General features: G+C 40.4%; 2 protein-coding genes across 3 annotated transcripts; one reads left to right on the forward strand and one right to left on the reverse strand.

Moving 5' to 3' along the window:
* Window positions 1-488: 488 nt before the first annotated feature.
* parp14rs4 (poly(ADP-ribose) polymerase family member 14-related sequence 4) lies at window positions 489-9,994 on the forward strand. 2 transcript variants are annotated; one of them, XM_060895218.1, is made up of 17 exons: window positions 489-744; window positions 871-995; window positions 1,608-1,650; window positions 1,833-2,036; window positions 2,130-2,357; window positions 3,356-5,835; window positions 5,919-6,161; window positions 6,290-6,511; window positions 6,599-6,716; window positions 6,819-6,971; window positions 7,074-7,136; window positions 7,252-7,434; window positions 7,542-7,748; window positions 7,889-8,503; window positions 8,637-8,782; window positions 8,857-9,031; window positions 9,219-9,994. In XM_060895218.1, the coding sequence occupies exons 1-17, from the start codon at window positions 570-572 to the stop codon at window positions 9,491-9,493; spliced, it is 5,655 nt and encodes a 1,884-aa protein (XP_060751201.1). In that variant the 5' UTR covers window positions 489-569; the 3' UTR covers window positions 9,494-9,994. The 2 variants fall into 2 exon arrangements, with proteins under 2 accessions (XP_060751201.1, XP_060751202.1); XM_060895219.1 differs by having other exon boundaries at window positions 6,822-6,971.
* Window positions 9,995-12,652: 2,658 nt separating this feature from the next.
* Window positions 12,653-19,889, reverse strand: hrh2b (histamine receptor H2b). Its single transcript, XM_060895316.1, has 3 exons — window positions 19,576-19,889; window positions 14,417-15,100; window positions 12,653-14,301 (listed from the first exon to the last, which is right to left on the reverse strand). Exons 2-3 carry the CDS (start codon window positions 15,035-15,037, stop codon window positions 13,939-13,941), a joined length of 984 nt encoding a protein of 327 aa, XP_060751299.1. The 5' UTR covers window positions 15,038-15,100; window positions 19,576-19,889; the 3' UTR covers window positions 12,653-13,938.
* Between the last annotated feature and the right edge of the window lie 3,810 nt (window positions 19,890-23,699).

A 23,699-nucleotide genomic window follows, 5' to 3' on the forward strand; every position in this document is an offset into this window, starting at 1 on the left:
TATATATATATATATATATATATATATATATATATATAGAATAAATAAAATAATTGCACGTTAAATGGTTTAAATGCGTTGTTAAATGCCATCTGCTGGTTTCTTTGCGTCATTGCGGCGGTTTCATGAACCCTGTTTTCAGGGCGTTGCCATTGACTTGTAAACAGATAAAAATAAGTATCGAGTATGCGAAGGAAACTTTCACATTTAAATCTGTTATTCGAACACTACACTTTCTTATTATGTTTTAAGACTTTTTCTTTAAAGGATTTGGTCTGAATGAACTCAAAATGATCTGCTGTTTAAAAAAAAATAATAAAAATTAAAAAATTAAAAAATAAATAAAAAACTTTAAATTTGCATTAAATTTATCCGAATTATAAATGATCGTCTCATCAACGCCAGACAACATTTTTTATTTTTTTTTTAATCATCGACAATCCCTTTCATTTTCTATTCAAAACAGCTCCGAGGAAAGAAACGAAAACGAAAGTCTGAGTTTACTTGGAAAGCCCGGAACTTCGTCTACGCAGTGAACACATATAGTGCTGGACTTTAGGAGGACAAACATGGATGAATTTCCTTATCCAGTGCTCGTGGAAGGAGACTGGTCATCTATAAACGCTAAAACACTCCAAAGTAAAGTTCAGATTTATTTTCAGAGCAGAAAGAAGTCTCATGGAGGAGACTGCGTTATCAGCTGGTCCGAGCGGAGCTGTACGGTGTCCTTCAAATCAGAAGAAAGTGAGTTAAATCAGCTGATATCATTTCATCATAGTGAGCAAGGAGTTATCCATGAATATCAAAAGCTTAAGCAGTTATCAAGACTATTCATTCATTTCCTTCTTAATTGTGTTTGTTGTGTCTCAGTCCGGGATCAAGTTCTGGCTAAAGCTGATCACACAGTAACCATCGAGAAACAGGAGCTGAAGCTAAAGGTGTCCAAACCGTCCAGTGATTCTGGGAGTCGCACAGAGGATAAATCACAAGCATCAGTAAGTGGACAGGTGTTTTTAAGCTATACAAATATTTTATTTATTATTTTATTTCTTTTATTAAGAATATATAATAAATCACTCTCACTTATCCGAACTACCTCGGGTCACGGGGAGCCTGTGCCTATCTCAGGCGTCATCGGGCATCAAGGCAGGATACACCCTGGACGGAGTGCCAATCCATCGCAGGGCACACACACACACACTCATTCTCTCACACAATCACACACTATTATTTTAAGTAACAAACTCTGAGAATGAGGAGGAACTTTTTCCTGCTAGGACTATTCCAAATCACCCTCTACCTCAGCTGGACTCTTTTGCACACTTGCATTTTTCTATATTTTATCTATTTTCCTACTGCAACCTTCTGTATATACAAATATGTTCTATTTCATTTCATCTTATTCTTTTACATTAATGCAAATCTGAACTATTTTTATATAGATGACAGTCATGACAAACTACATGTGTAATGTGATGTAATAGGACCCACACATTATTTTAAGCACTCAGAAAGTGGATTTTGAACTTCTAAAACCTGTTTACAACAATGTGGTAAAACAACTCAGGCCTTATCTAGGTGAATAAATGTGCTCCTGTGTTTTATAGGCTAAATCAGGAAGTGATGAGTCAGCGGGAGGTCAGCAAACAGGTGAGGAAATGTTTACTTCTGTTCATAAATCTGTACTTCTGTTCATATAGCTCACATCTTGTATTAGTGTGTGTGTGTGTGTTTGTGTGTGTGTTTGTGTGTGTGTGTGTGTGTTCAAAAATAGGTTAAACATTTGTCATTTAAGAAAATAAACATCCTGTTTTCTGTATTTTGGCCTTCAGCTGATGCGAGTCAAAAAGGTCCTGAGGGTTTGGAAGACACTTCATGGTCCAGTGCTGTGGTCCTGGAGAATGTGCCAGAAGACGTGAGTGAAGAGTTTCTCGTGCTGTTTGTGGGAACATTCACCAGTCAACCTGAAGAGGAATGGTCCATAGAGTTCATATCAGAATCAAATGCTGCTGTCGTGACCTTTAACGACCCCAGCGGTATGTCCTTACCTTGTAATGTGAAATAATGTCAGCTTTAAGTAAATCACAAACAAACAGACTGAACTAAAGGATCATTTTGTTTTCCTTCAGCTGTAGAGAATTTTCTTACAGAATGCAGGACTAAAAAAAAGTTCCAGGATTACGGATATAAAGCCCGGCGTCTAGAGAAAAGTCGAAGTGTTAAGGTGGAAAACCTGCCTGCTCAGTGCCATGATCAGTTACTAGAACTTTACTTTGAAAAGCATGTAGGAGCCGTGGAAGGAATCAAGGTGATCGCAGACGAGCAAGTTGCTATCGTCACCTTAGAAGATCATCAGGGTAAATCATTTGCATTTTAACTGCATACACTGAAAATTTGTGGAATTGTAATTTTGACCTACACTCACTAGGTATGAGATGGCATGGTGTATGAGGAACACCAACATGCCATCTCATTCAGACACAGCCAGTCAAGGCTCATCAGCACAATGCAACAAATCATGCAGATACAGGAGGAGCTTCAAATAACACTGATGCTGTTCAAGGTTTGGAGAAAAGTGAGCAAATTGGAAAAATGTCACCATGTCCTCTTCCAGCCTTCAGCTGTCCAGTCGTTTAGTGCCTCTGTTCTCATTTGTAGCCAGTCTACCTCAGGCTTTATCATGGTGTGTGTTCTGAGATGTTTACCAGTTTTGTAAAGCGTGGTAAACATCTCAGAACAGTGTGGAAGTGTGGAAGTGTTATCTGAGTTACTGTAGACTCTGACTTCTTATGTTAATCAGACAGTTTTGCCTGCAGGACTAAAACTCACAGGATTGTATTTCTTGCACTACCTGATGTTTGATGTGAACAAAGCTCTTGTCTTATATCTGCATGATTTGATGTATTACACTTCTGCCATATGATTGGCTGATTGAAAAAAAGGACTGCATGAATGTTTGGGTTATGGTGGCCATCTCTGTGTGGAACTATAAGAAATGATGACATACTGAGTACTGAGTTTGCATGTTCTCCCCGTGCCTCGGGGGTTTCCTCCGGGTACTCCGGTTTCCTCCCCCGGTCCAAAGACATGCATGGTAGGTTGATTGGTATCTCTGGAAAATTGTCCATAGTGTGTGATTGCGTGAGTGAATGAGAGTGTGTGTGTGTGTGCCCTGCGATGGGTTGGCACTCCGTCCAGGGTGTATCCTGCCTTGATGCCCGATGACGCCTGAGATAGGCACAGGCTCCCCGTGACCCGAGGTAGTTCAGATAAGCGGTAGAAAATGAATGAATGAATGAATGTATTATATTTGTTTAGATCATGCCATTAACCTCATATTATTCTTTTTTTTTAGATCTCCCAAATGCCATTGGAAAAAAACATGTCATTCGCAACACTCCACTTAATATATACCCATATTTCCCTTCTTTGGGTTCTGTCTTGTACGGCAAAGACAGACCAAAGTGGACGCTGCCAAAACCATTTACATATAAGATCCATCCTGCCATTAGACAATTCCTCCAGAAGAAGGGACTGATCTCTTCCATCTTTGACCAGATGAGCTCACGATTCTGCCAAGTGAAGATTGACAAAGATGGAGTCTTATGCAGTCCTCTTCCTGCCCTGCTGAGACAAAAGGGTCTAACCAAAAAGCACATAGCCAACTGGAAGGAAGACACCACAGATGCCTTCAAAAACATTCTCTCCAACTTCGACGTTTTTGAGCATTCTGTTATCCCTTCAGTATGGACTGCGGTAGAGAAAGACATCCGGTCTGTTGTAAAAGATAAAGCTGTCCTGGAGGTGGATTTCTCAACAGGATGTCTGACTCTGGCAGGAATGGCTAAAGATATTGATGTGTTGAAACCGATATTAGAGACTCATTTAAAGCAAGCATCAAATCAGATAGAAAGGGAAAAGATGAAGACTTCTGATAGCATTATTATGCCTCCTGCCATATTTTACTTATTTCAGCAGGAGGGACTCCAAACGTACGCTTCAGCCAAATATCCACAGCTGGAGCTGACGTACAGAAAGGACAACAATCAGTTGCAGTTAACTGGGCTTCATATGGAAATTATTGAAATCAAGAATTTCATTTTGGAAAAACGATTCCATATGAAAGAGAAGACCCTGAAATTGGATTCTTCCTTGCTGAAGTTCTTGAGCTCAGTGGACTGTGAGCAAATGTCAAGAGATCTGTTTACATCCAAGGATATTAAAGCAGTCTACAGATTTGAAAATGGGGAAACTGTTTTGACAGCAAGTACAGACAATTCATTGGCTGATGCTGAGAAGAGGCTTCATATGATGCTGACATTACAGAGACTTCCTGTAGAAGACCTAACTGTGCTTGAAAAGCCAGACTGGCAAGATCTCACAAAACAGCTTAATAAGTTATACAACTCATCCAGGAATACAACGGTGCTTATAAAGTCCTCAGAGCACAGGAACACAGTCGAGGTATGTGGCTTTCAGGAACCGGTCCGAGAAGTCAGTAAGAGCCTGGAGCAATTTATTAATAAACATTCAAGGATAGAAGAGTCCATTCGTGTCAACTGTTATGCTGTAGTGAAATTCATCAGAGACAAGAAGCCCCAAGTTTGGCAGAACTTTCTAAAGGGCGACGAACTGAGCATACAATTTGACTCAAAAAGGCCCTTGATACGAGTGTCTGGAGAGCGTGTTCACGTTCAGCCTGCGCTAATGGCTTTCCAGAACATCACAAAAAGTCTTCACACCGATAAGCTTACGATTAGAAAGGCCGGAGTCAAAAAGTATTTCCAGGAACAGGGTTACATGGTCTTCATGATGATAAAGGATCACAGATTTGTGGTTGTGCTTGAGGATGATTCTATGAGGGAAGAATTTGAGGAGAGTTACCCTGAAGAGAGCTATGGTGCAGGTACAGTGAAAGATTCTGGACAGCTTTTCTGTGAGGTTCAGACTCCTGGTGGGATTGTCATCAAAGTCCTGAAGGCTGATATCTGCCAATTAAAAGTAGATGCTGTAGTCAACGCTGCCAATGAGGACTTGCAGCACATCGGTGGTTTAGCATTAGCACTTCTGAATGCTGCAGGCCCGTCTTTACAACAAAGCAGCGATCGATATATCGCTAAACACGGGAAGCTGGGAACTGGGAACGCCATTACTACAGAAGCAGGCCATCTGCCATGTAAATATGTAGTGCATGCTGTCGGTCCCCGCTTTTACAATACTGACAGATTTACCGCTGTAAAGCAACTGAGACAGGCTGTGAAGGAAAGTCTGAACCAAGCTATTTTAAATAGGTGCTCCTCTATTGCAGTCCCTGCCATCAGCTCAGGGATATTTGGCTTTCCTCTTGATCTCTGCACTGAAACGATTGCTAAGGAACTGCATGCATTCATTGACCTCCAAATCCGCCAAAGTGGCATGAACACACTGAAAGAGATCCACTTGGTGAACATTAATCAGAAGACTGTTGATGCCATGACGCAGGCTGTTAAAAAGGAGTTTAAAGACTTTAACCCCATAATGACATTTTCGCAGCAAATGGGCCATGGCCATGGTCACCATGGTCAGAAGGATCAAGGTGATGGTAACCGAGGTCAGGGGTCTCGTGGACAAGATGCTGGTAGACATCACGGCAATTGGGACAGGGGTAATGGCTCACGATTATACCGGGCAAAAGATTCTGAGGAGTTTGAGACTCAAGGAAAGCCATACTCAATGCCACAAGTTAGAACCCAGTTTGAGGAAATGAACAAATCAGGCTCAGGGTTTCTTGAAGCTCAATCTACAAAAGAAGGACTGAAAATCATTCTAAGGAAGGGGAACATCCAGGATGCACGTGTAAGTAAATATTCACAGCTGAAAGAAAACCAAATTGACTTTTTTATTGCGTGTCTTTCTTATCTTTGGTGTTTATCTTACAGTCTGCTGTAATCGTCAATACCATCTCAGAAGACCTGGATCTCAGTAAAGGTGCCGTCTCCAAAGCACTACTCGATGCTGCTGGTTCTCAACTCCAGTCTGAAATTAATTCTCATAAAAAATTTGGCCTTTCCAGGCTGAATTATGGAGACCTAGTGGACACTAACAGCTATAACTTAAATTGTCAAAGGGTCTTCCATACCGTTTGTCCATTTTGGACTGGAGGGAATAACTCAGAAGCTGAGGTGACTGCTGACATTGTGGTTGTTTAGCACCTTCTACATATCCGTATAATTACAGTTACTTTGCAAAATACAGTGCATCATTGTGTTGGGTAATATAATTTGACAAGATTTGTATTTTTTCCTAATAGGTTCTCAAAGGTATCATTAAAATCTGCCTGAAAAAAGCGGAGGACCTGAAAATGTCATCGATTTCCTTTCCAGCCATCGGCACAGGGAATCTCTGCTTTCCCGTAGATCTGGTCTCAGGACTTTTGCTAAGTGAGATTCATGCCTTCAGTGCCAGTGTTTCTCCTCAGTTCCTTAACGAGGTGACAGTGATTGTGCATCCATCAGCCAGTGAGACAGTCCAGGTACTTGGAAAAGTTGCTCAACTTTTCAGGAATTGGTTTCTCCGTGTGTGGCTTAATAATAATAATAACATTTTTTTTTCTTATTAGTGCTTTGTAAAGAGCTTCAGAGGTGAACGGCAGGGTTCCGTCACGACAAGAACACATGCTGTTCAGCAATCACGAGCACGAGCAGAAACACCTCCTGTTAGATCACAACAGTCTGCTGGTGAGCGTCTCATCATGCTGCTATTCATTAACTTTAATAATCAGGCTTCCTGTGGAATTTTCAAGTTTATTAGCAGTGTTGATTTGGATCCTTCTGTTTTAGCAGGTCATATTGGAACGGTGTCTACTCCTAGTCTTGGAGTGCACAAAATGCAGATAAAGCATCTGAGTCTGGAGGTGTCATCAGGTGACATCACCAAAGAGAGATGCGATGCAATCATTAATTCCTCCAACGCGACATTCTCTCTGAAATCAGGTAAACTTATCTTGTAAAATGATATCATAGTGCAGTATGACAAAAGCTAAGCACCTTGAAATCTATTTGTGTGACTTGGTCGTTTAATCTGTGTTCATCCAGGAGTTTCCAAGGCCATTTTAGATGCTGCTGGATTAGCAGTGGAAATGGAATGTAATCAGATTGGTAAGTAAACCCTTTTTTCTATAATATGTGATAGTTTCTTGGCAAATTTTACATTATGGTATCTTAGAAGCCTGGCTGATTATTATTATTATTATTATTTTTCCTCATATACCAGTGGCATCAAAATCTCAGCAGGCAGACATGATTATGACTTCAGGAGGACAACTTCCATGCAAACACATCATTCACGTCGTAGGTCGAAACGATCCTGCGGTAATCAAGAATGTTGTTTACTCCGTATTAAAGTTCTGCGAGGAAAAAAATTTCACGTCTGTTGCCTTTCCAGCACTTGGCACAGGTACCACATGATGTGATACGCTACTATGAAGTGATTCAAGGTGGTTACTTTAGTGCTTATTTCTCAGTCATTGCTTCTCTTTTTTGTTTCTGGTCTTTCATGATTAGGTCAAGGTGGAGTCCAACCTTCTGCTGTTGCAGACGCTATGATTGAAGCATTGATTGACTTTGTAAAGAAGAAAAAAGGGACACATTTGCAAAGTGTAAAGTTCTTGATATTCCAGCCATCCATGGTGCCTGATTTTCATAAGACCATGCTGAAGAAGCAGCAGGAATGTCCGGACGAAGAGGGTGGTTTCATAGGCTGGATTAAAGGTAAGTGGGTGAATCCAATAAATAAAAATGAGAAATTATAATAAGATGGAAGATCTTAAGATGATCCTGTACAACTGATTAACTTATTCTGCTCTTCTTTTTCTGAACCAAACATGGATTGTGTTTTGGGGAAATATTAGACACTTTTGTCAGCTACTTCAAAAGCCCCAAATCAGAAGCTTCTGCAAATGAAGAATTCGTGTTGGTGGGTGAGGAGTTTGAGCCTGTCGTGTTTCAGCTGTGTGGGGAGAGTCAGGAAGACCTAAACGAGGCGAAAAACCTAATCACCAGCTTCATTGTGAAGGAGCACATGAGCACGAATATCCAGGATTCAGCTATCAGCAACTTCAGCCAGGAGGAGGCTGATGTGCTGAGTAACCTGCAGAGGGAGCTGACGGTCAGCATCCAGCTCTCAAAGAGCGGCCCTGAGCCAGTGCTCACAGTGGAGGGCCTGACGCGAGACGTGGTGAAGGCCGAGTGCCAAATACGGGACCTGATTCGTAAAGTGGAGAAGAACATGACACGTCAACGTGAAGCTTTCTTACTTATGAGCCAAGTGGAATGGCAGTATCAGGACAGTGGGAAATTTGTGCCTTGTGATATTCTGACTAACTACGACCTGGAGCAGGCGCTTCTGTTTAAAAGACCTCGTTTAACGATCAAAATCAATAATGATCCTTATGAAGCCAACTTAACCACTGGGAAAGCTAAGGGGAAGCACGGAGAGATCGAATTGGCCAGGATTGATTTAAATCGTGAGACATGATTCTTTTAATTCTCATAATGTAAAGGAACGAATCAACATTTTTAAGGACTTTTCACTTCCTTTTGTTTTCAAACTCAGTGCTGATTTGTACTAATTAGTTTGTTTTTTATTCTTTTGTTTAGAGCAAACTTCTGTCTCTCTGCCTAGTCATTGGGAGGACATGAAGGGAAAATTAGTTTTGAGGGTCGAAATCCAACCAGGCAGTCAGGAGTATACAGACGTGGAGACGTCGTTTAGGAGAACAGGACTGACCTCGACGATCCTCAAAGTAAGTCATTTTAAAAAGGAGACTCCATACGTGTTGTTTATCCAATCAATCTGCTAATTGTCCAACATCCTCAGATTGAAAGAATTCAGAATGAGACTCTGTGGAAGAACTACATGAACCAGAAGACGTACCTGGAAAAGAAGAACAAGCACACAAACAACGAAAAGCTGATTTTCCACGGCACTGGCTCAGATAATATTGATAAGATCAACGATCGAGGTTTCAATCGCAGCTATGCTGGGATGAACGGTATGGATGAGGAACTAGAATCAAAGTGCTGAAATTAAGTACATCAATAATATCTATAATGAACTAAATGGAATAGAATTTAAGAGAATTTAACAGTCAGTTTAAAACTGTTTTCACTATTAATTGTAATAACATTGATTTGTATTGCAACATTTCTCATTGATTCTTAATGTTGTCCTGTCTTTAGGGGCCATGTACGGGAACGGTGTGTATTTTGCTGTTGACCCCTGTTACTCTGCCCGAGGTTACGCCCGTCCTGACCCGAAAGGTCACAAACGCATGTATCTGGCTCGTGTTTTGGTTGGTGACTTCACCACAGGGAAAGCTGGTCTCCTCGCACCTCCCGCCAAGAACTCCACCGGCATAGACCAGTACGACAGCGTCACTGATCCCAGTCAAACAATGTTTGTGATCTTCCACGATGTTAATGCTTATCCTGAATACCTAATCACTTTCCAGTAAGGGCTGTGTTTACACTGATGCTATCTGAATTCTCTATGACCTGCTTTTAACACTGTGGGGTTCAATAATCGGCAAAATTATGCACTATAGATAAAATGTAGAGTTCTGAACATGAAGATAGAGTGTATGAATGATTAAATATGATATAATGTAATCAAATGTTTAGAATCTTTTCTAAATTTGGATTTCTAAATTCTTCCATTTGGATTCATTATATAATAAAGAACGTCTGATGCTTTCGTGGTCATTTTACTGCTTAGTTTGCAGTTTGGAATTGAATGTTTATGATATAATCGGTGGATCAGTGAGGAAACAGACGAAGCCAGACAGTAAAATGTTGAGCTTCTGGTATTTTCACATTGATGGTGTAGGAAACTGTACATTGTAAACAGATGCTGTGACTGTTTGAGGTCTGTCTGTTGCACAGAGTACATGTCGGCACCTATGTTCTCTATTTAAGACCATCGAGAGCCAAATAAACATTTACTACACAATCACAAAGACTTTATATTTTCAATACAGGAATGCAACAAATCCAATCCAATGATCTTCTGAAGAACGCGTTAGAACCTGATTACATTTCAGATCTCTGTAGAAATGAGCATGGGATGAGCAGAATTTAGAGATTTCAGATTTCAGAGCCCGCGAGAGCTCTCCCTCTGCCCAGGGACGGTGCGTCCATGCCGTGCAAAGCTCCATGTCTAGCACCGCAGTGTGTATAGTATGAAATGTATATATGGGGGGCACGGTGGCTTAGTGGTTAGCACGTTCACCTCACACCTCCATGGTTGGGGGTTCGATTCCCACCTCCGCCTTGTGTGTGTGGAGTTTGCATGTTCTCCCCGTGCCTCGGGGGTTTCCTCCGGGTCCCGGTCCAAAGACATGCATGGTAGGTTGATCGGCATCTCTGGAAAATTGTCCGTAGTGTGTGATTGTGTGAGTGAATGAGAGTGTGTGTGTGCCCTGCGATGGGTTGGCACTCCGTCCAGGGTGTATCCTGCCTTGATGCCCGATGACGCCTGAGATAGGCACAGGCTCCCCGTGACCCGAGGTAGTTCGGATAAGCGGTAGAAAATGAGTGAGTGAGAGTGAGAGATTTCAGAGCCATGTACTGAATATAAAACAGTAAAAGTGCTGCTGGGAGGAAATATTACCATGAAGACTTCGGTAAAATAGATACAATAAAAGGTATGAATCCAATATGATCTGTCAGATCTAATATACGAGGCTTTCTGGTTCTGCATTGGATTTTGGAGACTCTGTAAATTCCTCTCTGCAATACCTCACTTCTCCACAAGAGGTCAGGAAACGCAAACTGTAAAAGAGATCACTGAACATTTCCATTCCTGATATATTAACTTTTTTCCTTTCTTACAGTGAGAGAGATATTTCTTAATAACCGTTCCAGTTCCACATTTAGCATCACTTCATAATGTTTGCAAAGACAATAACAGTGTGGTCTGACCTCGACCTAATGAACAACAGATTTCTTTTCGAATATTGAGACTAAACATTTAGAAATAGAATTTTTTTTTTCCTAAAACCCATTAAATAAAGTTAAAATGTGAAAATGCTCTTTGGATAAAAAAAAAAAAAAAAAGGTTTACTGCAGATTTTGTTACAAATGTAAGATCAGATAAAAAAAACTTTTTTTTTATTATTCATTATCTGATCTTACATCTTATAATAATAATAATAATAATAATAATAATAATAATAATAACTAGATTTGTAAAGTTCGTCGCGACAAACTTTGATGTTGGCTTTGACGAGGCAAGTATTCTCAAATGCCGGTGCTTTTTGGAGGCGAGTGGACATAAGGGTCAGTGTTACTTTTGGAGGCAAGTGGACAGAAAGATAGGGTGCCAAAACATTTGGAGGCAAGTGGAGATGAGCATGTGACATCATCCGAATACTCCTGAGGAAGTTCCCCTCATTGTGCTGAGTGTTTTGATATGTCACATGTTTATGTTGTGCTAATTTTTGATTTTCACGTGACGTCAGTCGGTGCACCAATTTAAAAGTTTGTTCAGAGTATCACCCTAAAGGAGCTGGCCGAGTTTGGTGTAGATAGTTCGAATGCTTGCCGAGTTATAAACCTCCAAAGTTTATAATGGGAGTCTATGGGAAAAAAGGCCACTTTGAGACCCAGTACCGGAAGTAGCAACAAACTTCAGACCAGCGTCTACAACATATCCGAATTTGGTGCATGTGGCTCGAAAGCTCTAGGCCGCATTACATTTTATAAATTTTTGTCTAAGCTGAAATAGGAAAACAGAATGTTGGCTTCTACAAAGCTACATAATAATAATTCAAGATAGATTTTGGATATCCTGTCCCTCTGTGCTCTTTTACACTACAGTCGTTTGTAAAATCTCTTAAATGCTGCAGAGTTCGTCCGCCATCTCAAGTAGAGTTTTGTTTTATAAACTTGATCCAAACACTGAACCAGAATATCCACTTCAACGCTCCAAATTCTCTGAAAGCACTCCATCTTACACGTGTTCTCCAAACACAAATTCTCCATCTTACACGTGTTATTCCCTTACAGAACATTCTGTCTAATTTCTGTAAGCTCATTTTTTTTTAATCTCACATTCTTGTCTCGCTGTAGGATGTTGTAAAGGCGCAAAAAAAAAACAAAAAACAAAAAAAAAAACAGATGGTGTGGAATAACATAGAAGATGTGAAAACCAATCTGGATTCTAAAACAATTATGAAACATCTATTGTTTGTGCATCATTTATGCTGAAACACAAGTCATCATTCATTCATTTTCTACCGCTTATCCGAACTACCTCGGGTCTCAGGTGTCATCGGGCATCAAGGCAGGATACACCCTGGACGGAGTGCCAACCCATCACAGGGCACACACACACACACTCTCATTCACTCACACACTACGAACAATTTTCCAGAGATGCCAATCAACCTACCATGCATGTCTTTGTACCGGGGGAGGAAACCGGAGTACCCGGAGGAAACCCCCGAGGCACGGGGAGAACATGCAAACTCCACACACACAAGGTGGAGGTGGGAATCGAACCCCCAACCCTGGAGGTGTGAGGCGAACGTGATAACCACTAAGCCACCGTGTCCCCCACAAGTCCTCATGAATCTGTTTAATTTTAAATAATGAAATAATACGTTTCTCAGAATTCTCAGAATTCACATTCACTTGGTGTTTCTATTTACAAATGAGTTCATTTCAGTCTATAACAAGGAGTTGAAACATTAAAATAATGTAGCTAGCATTACACACAAAAAAAACTTCTTTTAATCGTTGTAGCATTGGAAAGCCAGAAAAACTAAATTTAGGACAAATGCTAAACCTTCCAGCCTGCTGAGGAGACTTATTTTTAATAAGGTGTAGCTACATTTAATATATTTATGCCATGAGATAATACAATGAGGCCATGAGATAATAAATTAAATTGACAAGATAAAACACAGAGATTTTATCTATTGTGACCATGAGATAATGTATCAAGGCCAATCTGTAAAATAAATAAGCCCTGAGTTAATACTTTAAGATAATATACTGTACTTATGCTATGAGATAATATGTTAAGGGCTAAAAGAAAAGCCCATGAAATAATGCAATAAAGCAAAAAGTTAATATTTTGAGGCCACTTAATAATACACTTAGCCATGAGATAATATACTGAGGAAATGAGATAATAAATTTAGAAGTTGAGTTCGTATTGTAAGGCTACCAGTAATACATTGAGGCCATAAGATAATACATCTGTGGCACTAGGTAATATATAAAAACCATGAGATAATACATTTATTAAACGAGATAATACATTGATTACATGAGATAAGACATAATAAAGTGACAAATTTAAATTTGAGGCTAATAAGTAATACATTGAGTCCATGAGATAATAAATTGAAGCAACATGATAATATACTCAGGCCACAAGACAATATACTGTGACCAAGAGATAATACAGTGAGACATGGTAAAGCCACGAGATTATACATTAATGCTATGAGATAATATTTCAGTGCCACATCAGACATTCAGAGTTCACTGGTATCTTGTAGCCATGACTTCTTGAGACACATGACTTCATATACTGTGGAATATCAGACTTATCAGCATTATCTCATGGCCATATCTTATTAAAAATAAGCACCATGTCACCTCACTCTGTCGATGCTTGTGTTTTCATCCACTTTAGTCCTAAGAAGGCATCATCAAAGGAGTTCCATCTACATACACACCAATCAAGGAGACATGAAGAACTCGGACCATACGTTTATTCCAGATATCCTCTTGTTTTCTTTGACATGTTATGTTTGTGTCAATGTTATTTATTCAGGCACAAAATTAAAGCAAATGTGAATATAAATGCTAAGTGGAATGTTCTGGTCTTGCGTCATCATTCACATCTTCCTGGTGGAGATTGCTGCATTTGTTTTCACTCTGAAACTTGTTAGAAAAGATGCTTCTTTCTTTTCCTGGGGTTTTGTTGGACATTCTTGTGTGGCTTCCTGCAGTGCAGCAGATGACCGTAGGCATGTCTGAAGTCTCGGTTCAGGGCAGGGTACAGGATTGGGTTCAGGGCCGAGTTGAAGTAACCCAGCCAGAGCACTATGGAGTGCGCGACTTGTGGTGGCTCCGTCTCATGCCTCAGGCCCATGCAGGTGAAGAAGACGATGTACGGCAGCCAGCAGACAATGAAGACTCCAAGCACGGCAGCCAGAGTCACGGTGGCTTTGTGTTCCCTTAGTGTGGCCCCCCTCAGACATGTTGATGAACGAGTGCCGGATGGAGTGGCTGCACGAATACGACGGACCTGAAGAAGAAAAAGAGCGAGGTGTTTCAGAGGAAAACAGTTGTGTATAAGACATAAAAAGATGTACACTATATAACTCATTAGTTTCTCTGCAAAAAAACTAAAGATCCTGTACCTGTTCACGTGCCATGCTGAAGATGCGGTGGTACATCCCACACATGAGCAGCAGAGGGAAGAAGTAGATGCAGAAGGCGACGAGCAGCACGTAATTATTGTTCCACTCGTAACGGCAAGTCCGACCCTTGTCTCCCTCATCTCCCATTCTCCAGTCGTTGTTCTGCACTTGGAAATCTACTGTGTTCCAGCCCATGTGGATGGGAGCGAAGGCCACTGTAAGGGAAGCGATCCAAATAACCAGAATCACTGCTGCAGCTCGTGCTGGTGTAAGCCTCGTTGTGTAGCTGAGTGGCGCAGAAATAGCCATGTAACGATCTACACTGATGGCGAGCAACGTGAAGATCGAAGCGGTGCCTAATGTCACATCTGCAGAGAGATAGATGTTGCAAACGGTGCCCCCTAATGGCCAGCGACCGTTGTGCAGCTCTAATGTGGCACTGAGAGGAAGCACAAGCAGGCCGACTAGCAGATCCGTCACAGCAAGAGCAACCACAAAGCAGCTGCTGATACGGTGAAGACGGCGACTCGTACAAACCGCTAAACACACCAACACGTTTCCAGCGACGGTGAATGCGATGAACATCACAAGGACCAACCAACGGAAATACATGGAGACCATGACTCCCTGCAGTCAACGCTGAACGCTTGCCTTCATCGACAATGTGCTGGAATCAGAATCAGGCTGAAAATGATTTAAATACAAGACAATAAATATTGTGTACACAGGAACTTTGTAGAATATTTACATTTACAGCATTTAGCAGACACTCTTATCCAGAGTGACTTACATTTTTTTATTTCAGTTTATACACCTGAGCAATTGAGGGTTAAGGGCCTTGCTCAGGGGACCTGCAGTGGCAACTTGGTGGACCTGGGATTCGAACCAGTGACCTTCCGATCAGTAGTCGAACACTTTAACCAGCGAGCTACCACATCCCAATATCAGATATGTTACTAGCCGTAACAGTGCAATCAGTCCAACATGATCTTCATGGCTGTATTTGAGATTATGAGATTTTATAAAAGACATAGTAGTAGTAGTAGTAGTAGTAGTAGTAGTAGCCTTTATTGTCACTAGTCACAGGTACCAGCGAAATTAGAGATCAACCTGCCCATACATACAATACTGTACATACAATACAGGGGAGGACAGGACAGGAAGACAGGGGATTGAAAAGAAATACAGCATAACATGAGGGAAGGGAGGAGAAAAAAACAACAACCCCCAGACTATGCTCCGGTGGGGAGTACAGTGTGGGAACAGGAAAAAAACACCTCAGCAACATAAGCACATAATCAGTACGCCATAAACACATGACTTGCAACAGGGAGGGGAGTGGGGGGTGGGGGGTGGAGGTAATTAAGCACAGGCAAGCAGCCATCAGGTCCTGCGGCCTTTATCTTCGGCGCTGGTCACAGACCCGCTTGTCAGACATTTGATGTTTGTTTAAGATGATGGAAGGAGGCTCTAGTGTTCTGCTTTGCAGAGGTGGGAGTAAGTCACAAGTAAGTCTCAAGTCATGAATGTCAAGTCAAAGTCAAGTCGAGTCTTTTTGTAATATTTGTCAAGCAAGTCTCAAGTCTCAAATATGCGACTTAAGTCTGACTCGAGTCAAGTCATATGACTCGAGTCCCCATCTCTGAGTCATTTAACTCAAGTCCGAGTCAAGTTTCAAGTCTTGAATGTCAAGTCACAGTCAAGTCGAGTCTTTTTGTAATATTTGTCAAGCAAGTCTCAAGTCTCAAACATGCGACTTAATTCTGACTCGAGTCAAGTCATATGACCCGAGTCCCCCATCTCTGCTACTTTGTAAACTCCAGAAAAAAATCTGTAACTGAAGGATTTCCAACATTTTCAGGAACAAGGACTTAAGTATCATGAAGCTGCATTTATTTTTCTCTGAATAATTTGCAAAAGTGTTGGAGGGAAAGATAAAGTACGAAGTGTCTCTCTTTAAGAAACGGAAACACACTTTTGGAATAAATCACACATTTAAATGATTCGACAGAAATGTACTGTACGAGCAGGTTATGAATTCATCCTGGGCATAGTGATCATGTGATCTTTGCAGTATAATGCCAAAAAAAAAAAAGAATAAAGAATCTTCTGGCAGATAAGCTTGTAAGATTGTAAGAGGGCAAAAATGTTAATGAATGCACTTTCTCCTGATGTGTTGCAGCACTGCTTCTTCTGGAAGGTCACCAAAGGAAATGAGTTGCAAACCGAGCTTTCGTCTTCCCGAACCATGCGTCATGCTGCGACCGCTCAGGCTTACAAAACAACGGCGCAGATGAGAAAATTCCTGCTGCACGTTTTTAACACATTACATTAACGAGCGCCGTGCATTCGGATTTCCTGCAGCTTTAATGGAAATCCGTGTTCAAGGACATTTGATCCGAGTTAGCAAACCTTTTTCCTCAGATTGTTTCCTCAAACCATTATCTTAATGATTTTTAGAATATTTCCTTAACTGAGTTGCTTAATGTTGCTGCAGTAGGAGAAGTTGAGACACATATGACCGGGATGACGACGGTGGCAGCTATTAAGATGGATGGGAGGAGGACCGGGCCGCTAAGAGCCACTCCATCACACGCTGAGACAGCGAGCGTAATGAGATCAGAACTTCAATGAGATTACACACAGACAGTTATACACTGATACGGGCTTCGGTAAACATCACTTCTAAACACATTTACTTCACCGGGGCATGAATTGCAAATCACAGCATGCTATTAGGCCTAGATGTGACACCTTATTTTCCAATTGCACCAGAATTACATATTAAAAGTGTGAGAATGTCTAGTATCATATCCGCTCACTCACTCACTCATCTTCTACCGCTTATCCGAACTACCTCGGGTCACGGGGAGCCTGTGCCTATCTCAGGCGTCATCGGGCATCAAGGCAGGATACACCCTGGACGGAGTGCCAACCCATCGCAGGGCACACACACACTCTCATTCACTCACACAATCACACACTATGGACAATTTTCCAGAGATGCCAATCAACCTATCATGCATGTCTTTGGACCGGGGGAGGAAACCCCCGAGGCACGGGGAGAACATGCAAACTCCACACACACAAAGTGGAGGCGGGAATCGAACCCCCGACCCTGGAGGTGTGAGGCGAACGTGCTAACCACTAAGCCACCGTGCCCCCCTAGTATCATAGCCAAAAAAAGGCAATTATTGAACAATAGTGTTCCGTAAACAGTTTGTTCGACATCATATAGTTTCTTATTGATTAGTACACACACACACACACACACACACACAAACCAAAACATGACCTAAATATTACCTCTGTTTATGCTGATAGATAAGGTACAAGGGTGCCAATATTTTTGCACCCCAATGAAGGTACAGCTACAAAACTGACTAAAACTTCACTGTATTGCATTCAGTCATGTTACAGAGAGAGAAACTGCATGTTATTTTAGGAAAAAAAACCCCAGAACAATTTCATCTCCATCTGCTGCTATCAGCCTCATGGCGTGCGATGCGAACCTCTCGCCTCCGTCTGCAGAGTCAGGAGTGATTTCGGGTCTTTCAGCTTCCTCCCCGCCTGCAGATTTAAGATCAACCGCAGAGTTTACACATGCTTCACACACATCGTTCGTCTCAGCACGAGACGTGGTTTTAAATTCACGCTGAAACGAGGCCTCGTCTGCGCCGGCCAACGCCGCTCGCTTATTTACGCTCCCCATAAAACCTGACAGGTTCCTGCATCTCGGAATCTCAATATAATATAATATAATATACCATAATATAATACAAAACCGGCTTATTTTCTGCATGCTGGTAAAAATGCGAAGGAACCCATTTAAGGCTGCAGCAAAAAGAAACAGATATTTGAGTCGATATCTTCAAGAAGCTTCTGGATACCGGCTGAAACTCTGACCTTCTCTAGAAGCTTTCATTTAAAAAAAAAAAAAAAAATCCTCCAGATTTATAGGACATTAAACCACAGACTCCGGCGCTGAGTTCTGGATGGTGATTGGACGTCAGGGTTTAACGAATAAGAACTCATCGTTTCCATAGTAACAGCTCATTCACTGGATGCTCCGCATTAACAGATTAATTCTTTGTTTTTCTCAAACGAGTCTCCAGGGTCAGAAGAGTTTACTTGACTCAGAATCATTTAGCGATGCTTTGTTTTATTTTCTTTTTTTCTTGTCATTCATTTCCAGAGAAAGAAAGAAGGAGAAGCCGGTGAGGCAAGGACTGTTTAAATCTGCTGTAAAGGAAGTGAGAGCAGGAAATAAGATGCTTCAGGATTCATCAAATGCCACTATTTGAGTATAAAAGTTACGACGAGGCGTTTCACACACACACACACACACACACACACACACAGAGCCAATCCTCGTATACAAATGACTACAACAGCCATAAAGCCAGAATGTAATATGAGCTAAAGTGATGTTCGGTCACATGCTGAGACAGAGATCGTGCACTTCAGTACAAAATGGCATCAAGCTGAGAGACTGACTTGACAGAATACATGGCCACGTCTATCTATAATACATTATATTTATTCTTTTTTTTTTTTTAACTATTTTTCATTTTTACTAAACTGACTAATTTTCTGCCATGACGTCTGAAAGATCAGATCAGAACCACTGATTTCAGATGAACTCTCTGCTCACTGTAATTATAAGAGACACAGAGTTTATTTCGCGTCTTATACAGAGTCTTGATCTTGTTTCTGATTGGCTGACGATGGTCAAGTGTACAGTTGTGTTTAGAGACCTCAGGTTTGTGAAATCCTTCACTTTTAAGATCTGACAGTTGTGGTGTAGGGTTGTGTTTACATCCTGATGTATCTTATAGCTGATTATTCAACAGGCTACTGCTCTAAACGACCGCATTACACCACAACCTCTTGCACCAGTGTACAAAAAAAAATCAAGAAGATCTTAGGTAAAAGGTCACAGTGTAATGTAACATGATTATCTCTCTCTCTCTCTCTCTCTCTCTCTCTCTCTCTCTGTTCCTGTCATCATTTCATCATCACACAAAGCAGACACATGATCCACATTTTACTCAGTCACCTTGGATGATGTGGAAACTTTTCAAATGCAATAAATTTAGCAGAAATCTCCGTACAGTAATAACCTTCAAATCCTTTGCAACTATTATTAACTTACTCACGTCGTACGAGTGTGCGTTGTGAGTCCTGCAGTCCAAAGTGTGTTCATTTCTCCAGGATCCTTCGTCCTGCAATCTGCATTTAAATCTTCTTTCTTCCCTTTGCACTTTTGCCTCTCTCTCTCTCTCTCTCTCTCTCTCTCTCTCTCTCTCTCTCTCTCTATCTCTCTCTCTCTGTCTCTCACTCACTTGTCCTCAACCTCACACTTTGTCTCCTCATGTCCCCTCCCACCCCTAGGCTCATACAGCACATAACATCCTCGCTCAAATTTAGCAGAAACGAGTCTGAGGCATTTAAATGTAAGCCTTATACCTACTGTACATGGCTGGGAAAAAGTCCACCAGCCCATAAAGACGAATTTATTGTAGCGCAAACGGTCAAAGGTCATGTCAGTGTTTTAGCCTTTTAGCATCTGGATTTTCCTTCACATTTGATCGCATCACATTTAGCAGCCTTAAGACTGTTATTAGCATTATTAATAAACCGCTTTAATTATTTAGATTATTTCACGAATTTTTGGTCTAATGAGATTGTCGGACCTTCGTCGTGTTTGCGTAACGAGTGCGAGATTTCCAGAGTATTTGACATATACGATGTTGGAAATCATCAGCGGTTCAGTTTATATGACATAAACGTACACTGTTTACGTACGCGGAGCATTTTATTGCTGACTTATTAAACTGCATAATAAAGCAAGATAAACACAACGGTAATTTACTGATGCTTACGAACACAGACTAATTCGAGATAATATTCTGTGTTGACTTAATGTTACATAGATAATGCTATGGAAAAAAAAAAAAACGCTGGAAAGATGTTCAGGAAATTAATAGCCATAAGGAGACGATCACGTGCGAGATTTGGATTGACATCTTTCATTAGGCAGCTGTGGTTTATAAAAATGCTTATAATACTTATATGCAATATATATATATATATATATATATATATATATATATATATATATATATATATATATATATATATATATCGGATAAGCGGTAGAAAATGAGTGCGAGTATATATATATCTTTCATTGAGCATTCAGGGTGTGTAAACTTTTAATAATTGATAATGATTTAAATTTAAAGAAAGGTTTAGATTTTGTGCAATAACATTTATATAAAATTACAGTATTAATTTAAAGTATTGTTTGTATTTATATTTTTGTCTTTCCTATTATTTGATCTTTTTTCCATTTAGATTTTAAAATGTAAATATTGTAAAGTAAAGTGACTAAATTAAAGTGAGTAAAGTATGTAGCTACATTTCATGCTTCATGTCCTTAATTGAATTTGTATTTTATATTTGTATTATTTACACTTTACATTCATTAAAATCTGCAATTAAATGTGGGCATGGTTCAGGCCAGCCCTAGTGGGAGGAGTTAAATCCATGATTTCCATTGCGGTTTGTGAACGGTGCTTGAACCCCATAGACTGCTCTCTGCTATTATTATTATTATTATTATTATTATTATTATTATTATCATTATTATTATTATCATTATCATTATTATTATTATTATTATTATTATTATTATTTTTATTATTAGTATTATTATTTTATTATTATTGTTATTATTAGTATTATGATATTATTATTATTGTTATTATTATTATTATTATTTTGTTATTATTATTATTATTATGTATTGTTTATTATTATTATTATTATTATTATTATATTTTAGTATAATTTAAATTTAATACATCAGGTGAGTCTATTAAGTAATTAGAAGATGAGCGATTATTGATGATCCGTATGTCTGCACACGTTCACATTTTCATGTTGCAGATATGTCAGTGTTCAGAAGGACGTTTCCTGTCAGTATAGTTCCTCTCACTCAGTCACACTTCTGGGCCAATTAGCACGGATTACAAGCGTGTCCCGGAGCTGCGATCCTGTCCCTGTCCATCATTCTCATCCGAGCTAATGAGCTGTGAGAACCCGAGTGTCTCCTTCAGCATGGCTCTGTATGTCTCTGGGCAGTTCAGGACTTGCGGCATGATACTGATGCAGATATGTGTGTGTGTGTGTGTGTGTGTGTGTGTGTTGTGCCAAAATCTTTAACAATCTTGCATGGAGGTCACTTTCGGAAGGTCAGCACAACCCAGAGGAAAGACACACAATACATCACATCGCCTTTTCACCTCTTTCAAGATCAATTTTCTCACATTTTGGGAATTACACTCCACAAATGACTCCATAATCCACTAAGAAACGACAGATTCAATATGTTTCTTGTTACAAAAGGTGCTGCTGTTGAGTATGTGTTGTGTGTTGTTTTATATATATATATATATATATATATATATATATATATATATATATATATATATATATATATATATATATGGATGTTTTTGTATTGTTGAGTATGTGTTTTGTGTGTATTTATGTGTGTGTGTGTGTGTGTGCGTGCTGCGCTCTGTCTCATTGCATTTTCGTCATGGTGAACTCAGTTTTTTTCCTTCTCGGCACACAGATGTTGCTCTGAGCCCCTGTGCCTGTGTTCGTGAGGATGGCACCCCGTGGAGACAGGAGCTGTGCGCTTGCCTGGGAAAGATCTAGGGAAGCAGAGTGTGTTGTCATGTCCTGCTCCGCCCACTCTGTTCCACCCAGAGGGAGCACACGGCATCTCTATACCACACACTGTGTCAGTAAAGAACTTCCCAAACAAACAGAAGTGATTCCATTTACAGACACAGAGACCGAGGGACAGTTACAGAGAGAGAGAGAGAGAGAGAGAGAGAGAGAGAGAGAGAGAGAGAGAGAGAGAGAGAGAGAGAGAGAGAGAGAGAATGTGTGTTCAGGCTCACTGGGACCTCTGGGATGACTGGAATGAGACTGCATGAAACTTTCTTGAAGAAAATAGCCTTTTTTGATCACTCAATCAATCAATCAATCCTACAGCTTTGGTGAATTCTGCATTCTGATTGGTCACATGGTGGTGATTTATTTTCTGTAAGTAAGTAACTGTTACTAAACTAAAGCATCATTATACATGCAATAATGTGTGTGTGTGTGTGTGTGTGTGCATGTGAGAGTGTGTGTGTGTATGTACACACACACACACACACACACATACACACACACTCACTTGAACCTTTAATTGTATCACACTCCACTGATCTGCTGCTGACTCTGACACACACCAACAAACCGGGCAGGAAAACGTTTCGCATTTATTACAGAAGCTCAGCAGCACTGTAGACTTGAGTTCGGGGCAATTAAAAAGAAAAGAAAAGGAAAAAAAGAATCACGCATATTGATATCTAAAGAGAAGCACTCAGATCTGCTAACTCTTCCTTCCCCCGCAGTCGTTATTAGCTTGTGTCTGTCTCTCCTATAGGCTGTGAGCTGTGTATGTTCTTCATCATAAAGCCTGCTGTGTGACTGAACAAAGCTCTTGACATTTCCAGCTCCTGCAAGATTACAGTCGCTCTGTTTGCTTTTTCATTTCTCTTTTTTCTATGAGAGCTAAGTTAAGATGGAACCCGTTCTAAAATAGCACAGTGCTCCTGGTGCTAGCGTATTCATCAGAAGGTTACTAGGGCGTGCATCAGGTTTGAATAGGCATGTGTGTGTTTGTGTGTGTGAGACTCTGAGACAGAGAGGGATGCAAAGATAGATATACGGAATTGATAAATTAATATTAATTCAGTGCAATTATTATTTTTTTCATGACATCCGAATCCTCTTCACAAGGCCTTGGATTGTTCTGCGTCTTTGAGCCTGCACTTCCTCTGATTAGCCACCGGGGACTGCACAGATTCTCACTCAACCACCACAGAACACCACAGACATGTTATGTGGAATATTCTGAAGGGCTCAACAAGATGACATCATGAACACAGGGCCAGCCATTAGCACCCGATCATTGGCTGACTGGAACTCTGTAATGTAGATTTGCTAAGCTGCCCTCTGTGGAAAGCCACTGAGGTCAAATTATGAGTGTTACATTTTCAATTACATTCATTTGTGCTTTGTTGTGGAATGTCCATGATACATGTTAGTTACTGTTATTACAGTAACAGATGTAACAGTCATTCCCTCACCAGGTTTATTCATTTCTTTGATTTGGTTTTTACCTCAATTTTTTATTTAAAGTTATAACAGCTTT

Source organism: Tachysurus vachellii, chromosome 20 (genome assembly GCF_030014155.1).
Source record: "Tachysurus vachellii isolate PV-2020 chromosome 20, HZAU_Pvac_v1, whole genome shotgun sequence".
Taxonomy (NCBI): domain Eukaryota; kingdom Metazoa; phylum Chordata; class Actinopteri; order Siluriformes; family Bagridae; genus Tachysurus; species Tachysurus vachellii.

Coding starts and splice junctions, on each gene's coding strand:
- parp14rs4 (XM_060895218.1), top strand. CDS start 570: ATGGATGAATTTCCTTATCCAGTGCTCGTGGAAGGAGACTGGTCATCT. Junction 8,783..8,856: donor TGACCTCGACGATCCTCAAA/GTAAGTCATTTT, acceptor CAACATCCTCAG/ATTGAAAGAATTCAGAATGA. Junction 9,032..9,218: donor CAGCTATGCTGGGATGAACG/GTATGGATGAGG, acceptor TCCTGTCTTTAG/GGGCCATGTACGGGAACGGT.
- hrh2b (XM_060895316.1), bottom strand. CDS start 15,037: ATGGTCTCCATGTATTTCCGTTGGTTGGTCCTTGTGATGTTCATCGCA. Junction 14,302..14,416: donor TCAGCATGGCACGTGAACAG/GTACAGGATCTT, acceptor TTTCTTCTTCAG/GTCCGTCGTATTCGTGCAGC.